Genomic DNA, 4603 nt, shown 5'->3' with positions numbered 1-4603 from the left:
TTAACGATGTTCTGCAAACTGTAGATAGAACATATGGCGCTACTACTCCAACACAGTAGATGGCATTACAAACTTCTGTAAACCTTGCTTGCCAGCACCGAACCCTTGATCTTCAACGCATGAAAACAGGAATTTCGTTGAAACGATAGTTTAAAGATCAGTGAATATCTGCAAAACTGCTGAAAGTCTGACCCGGGAATGAAACTTCTGTATATTCGCATACAATCAAAATGGCAGCGCCCTTGTGCAAGGTGTGTTTCTCCTGGTTGCCAAAGAAAGGAAAGAGGTAATTATTATCAATACACATGTATGCAGTATATGATTTTATTTTATGGTTGAGAATTACATGTTGCCACGATCAAATGTACAGTTCAAAGTTGTAATGTATCAGATACAACATTCACGTGTATGTGAACAGGTTTGCCTTAACGGCAGCATATTTGTAAAATTTTCAAGTGTTTATAACAAAAAAATCTGTAATTAATGTGTGTTTTTATTAACAATCAAACAATATATTATAATGTATTACAAATAATAAAATACTACATCAACCACCAGTTATAACAGGAATAGTGCCAGGCTTATCATATGGACTGTTATACAAAAAAAGTAATCAGAAAATAGTCTGCAGTGCTGTTCTGTTTTTACAATTTGAAAAAGTATTCATATACATATTTTGAAAATGTTTTAAACCATTAAGAAACTACACAAAATATGTCCCAATATAAAGAAACCTGACGAAATACACGTCTAGGAAAATGTGACGACCAGTAATATGCACCAGATGCCTAGCAGACACATTCATACTGGATAAAAACATCCATAAATTTGCAGCCACTGCTCCACCTATGGATATAGACATACCAAATTATAGGAATATATATTATTATCTATATTTATATAACTGATCATATAACCATTAATCTACACTTAAGCAACCATTATGATGTAGTAAAAACTTAAGACTTAAGAGTTTCCTCATTTTTTTAAATCATAAACTGAAAACTATTTTTCACAAAATTATTTGGACCCATTATTCAATACTAAAGCCAATTACAGCAGAGTCAATTACAGCAGAGTCTTTTTGGATACATCTTTCACAACACTATAACAATATAACTTTCTTTGTGTGCAGTTTCTTGTTATTACGTGATCCTCAAGGATTAAGATGTAATCAGCATATACGTACATTTGCCAAAGGTAAGAATCACATTTTTTTCTTCTTTGATGTTAACAAAGGATTTAGCAAATGTCCTTGGTAAAGGTGTCTGATCAATTTCATAAATGGTAAAGTTAATAATAAAAAATCCAAAGCTGGATTACTGGGACTTGGAGGGCTTACTGGATTAAGGGTAAGGTGTGCTGTTTCAGGATGCATGCAGGCCACCAAGGAACTTGGGTAGGGTCACCACCTGCAAGATGTAGGGTCATATCCTAGCAGGCATGTTTTACACAGATTAGTGTTTGACAGTTGATACAGGCTTTGGGAACTTGCAACATGAATTTACGCACTAAATAGCAGTTTGGAAAAATCTGCCTCAGAGTACATGGGTGCTGAAAAGGGTTCAACCTTGACTTTTAGTCCCGCAATCCTGCCCCATGGTATACCCCAGAGCTAGCATGGCTTAAAGCTAAAGAACGTCAGCTGGAGCTACTTAGCAGGAAAACTGGTCTGACAGTACACCAGCTTGCCTATAAAGACCATATCTTCAGTTATAAGAATGCTTTGCAAAAGGCAAAATCTGACTTTTACTCCAACGCCATCAGGAATCGCCACGTAATCCTAGAGCCCTTTTTGCCACTGTTAATAAACTTCTGCAGTTCATAAATAGCTTTCCATTACCACCGAGCTGACTTTCTGATATTTTTTAATAAAAAGATTTTTTAATTCCTCTGAGCTCTGTCCTCTAACCAACAATTATTTGTTTTTAACTAGTTGATGAAAGCTTTGTGAGTAGACTTTGTAAAGAAAGTAAATCGATGACTTGCCCTTAGGGCTGGACGATATGGCTAAAATTTATATCACGATATAACTCCTAATTTCGGTCGATACGATATAATTCCGATATCGATATGAATAATACAAATGTCAGAAAAACTGTCAGGAACACCAACATTGAAAGGTTGTACCTGCGAACCTCTGAAAAATTTATTTGCAAAGTCTATGAAATCTCACCCTTTACAACTACATACTATTTTAGAAATAATAATAATAATAATACAAATAAATTAGCTTTCACCTTTTACTTGTATTCAGCATTTGTATACAGACAAAAACACATCATTCTCAAATAAACATAAGCTTTGACAATATATAATATAATATGTTAACATATGTCTTAACCAGAGGTGGAAAGACTAAAATATTGTACTCAAGTAAAAGTACTATTACTTTAATGTATTTTTGCTTAAGTACGAGTAAAGTTACTAGTCTAAAAATCTACTCAAGTAAAAAGTAACTCATTTAAAATGTACTCAGAGTAAACTTTCCTTTGTTACTTTATTAACAGCAGGGGGGGTCTCTTCTGTGTAATGCAAACAGGACAAGTGGATATAAATCTCACAATAGTTGTTTTTAATTCAAATATAATAGAAGAAACATGTTGATACAACATTTAAAACATTTAGGGGTGTGTAATGTGTCATTTTAGTCCCATAAAACTTTTTTAAACTGTATAACCACTAGTGATGTGTCGTAGAATTATTTGAATCTATTGAACGGCCCTTTAAACTGAAATAAAGGAATAGATTCGTGCTTCTGGGAGTCGTTGTGTATATATACGGCTCTTTAAAAGGAACCGAGAAAAAAGATCCGACTCCCCGTCGCAAAATTCACTGCAGCAGTTTCCCAGACGCGATTTCTTTAGCGTTTTTATTTTACTCAGTAACGGATCTTATTTAAAATGTAGCGAATTACAATTCTTAATACAAAACATACTTAAGTAAAAGTAAAATTACAGGCTGTGAAATCTACTTTAAAAAGTATAAGTACACAAAAAACAAAAAAGTACACTCAATTACAGTAAATGTAATTCGTTACTTTCCACCTCTGGTCTTAACTAACTTTAATCCACAACATGGACTGATTATTATTTGTATGTAAACATTTTCGAACAAAAGTGCTCAACCAGGATAAAAAATATAAAAAGTGCTTAAGAGTTGCTGCAGAATTTGCTGCAGCAGATGTTGTGCTTAAAGAATACAGAAAAAAAGAGTCTAGTCTTTCCTCTCTTATCAACTATTTCTACTGCTTCTTTTTTAACTGTGGATGCTCGTTCACTCACAGCTGTTGAACTCATTTAGCCGCTAATATCCACCGTGTTGTAGCGGAGTGTAATCAGAGCGGTAATGCTGAGCACTGGCGTCATGCCTGTGGCGTACTTCATCACGCACTGATGTATGCATATCGATCGAATTTATTTAAAAATCATATCACTGTTATTGAAACATTTTCTATCGCGTTATATATCGATATCGAATTATTGTCCAGCACTACTTGCCCTCTTGACCATATGCCGACACCACTTGTTAAAGCATGTTAGCAGAACACCTGACCAACAATAACATATTTAAACAATTTCAATCTGGGTTTAGAGTGCACCACAGCACTGGAACTGCTTTGGTCAGGGTCTTGAATGACTTATTGATGGCACCTGACTGTATATATGCTTGAGCTTCTGGATCTCACAGCAGCGTTTGATACTGTGTCCTGTGATATTCTGTTTTACAGACTGAAGAATTTGATTAGTCATGTCTTACAGGCAGTTTGTTTCATTTGGCAGTTTTAATCCGTCCATTCTTTCTTGTGATTCAAATTTCAGAAAATGTAGTTTTTATTGCATTTTTAGAAAGTGTCCCAACTTTTCTGTAAATTGGGTATGAGTTTAGCCCTCATAATAATGATCTAAAATTCTTTTTCAAAATTACTGATATACAGACAAGGTCATGGTCGAATAGGTCTCTTGTTCCAATGCTACAGTATTTAATTCTGAAATATTCTCTATTATAAAGTATAGAGTATAGATTATAAAGTAGTCTATTCTCGAGTAGACTTGGTGTGGTGCTGAGCAGTTTGTATAATCCCTGCTTGAAGGATATAGTTTTCTTCAGATGTCATCCCAGCTCATTTATCCTTTTATTATTTTTTTTTAATTTATTTATTATTTTTTTGCAAGGGCTTTTGTCTAATTCTCACCCTCGATGAGTCCAGATTTGTATTCAATAAAATATTAAGGTTTCCACTAGGGCTGGGCGATATATCGAGATTTTATGAAATATAGATATAATTTCATACGCGATATAAGATAAGACAATATCGCTTATATCGATATAGATGTTGCGTTCCAATTAGATCTGCCAGTTCTTTCTGCCCTCAGAACACATTTCTGTAAGTAAAACTCCCATGATAGCATGGAGACGGTTGAGGAGCTGCTTAGTAAAAAGAATAATAATGGCTTAGTTATTTGCAGATGGTTCGGATTCAGTGGTGGAGAAGTGTCAGATGAGCAGCAGAATAATGTATTCTGTAGAAAATGCCGAAAACAAGTCCAGACAAAAGGTTCCAGCTCCGTGTACCTTTGGTCATTCGTTTTTCACTTCAAAT

At 34.5% G+C, this 4603-nt stretch overlaps 1 protein-coding gene across 1 annotated transcript in view; it reads left to right on the top strand.

Annotated features, from left to right (window-relative positions):
• Positions 1-205: 205 nt before the first annotated feature.
• The window catches only part of pisd (phosphatidylserine decarboxylase), a 33666-nt gene continuing 29268 nt past the window's right edge, over positions 206-4603 (top strand). The window contains exons 1-2 of the mRNA XM_062988703.1: positions 206-286; positions 1136-1200. Coding sequence (XP_062844773.1) covers positions 231-286; positions 1136-1200 — 121 coding nt within the window. The 5' untranslated portion in view covers positions 206-230. The remainder of the gene's footprint in view (positions 287-1135; positions 1201-4603) is intronic.

The sequence above is a fragment of the Trichomycterus rosablanca genome, chromosome 26, assembly GCF_030014385.1.
Source record: "Trichomycterus rosablanca isolate fTriRos1 chromosome 26, fTriRos1.hap1, whole genome shotgun sequence".
In the NCBI taxonomy this organism is placed as follows: Eukaryota; Metazoa; Chordata; class Actinopteri; order Siluriformes; family Trichomycteridae; genus Trichomycterus; species Trichomycterus rosablanca.
The sequence above is the reverse complement of the archived record's forward strand: the minus strand, read 5'-3'. Positions and strand labels throughout refer to the sequence as shown.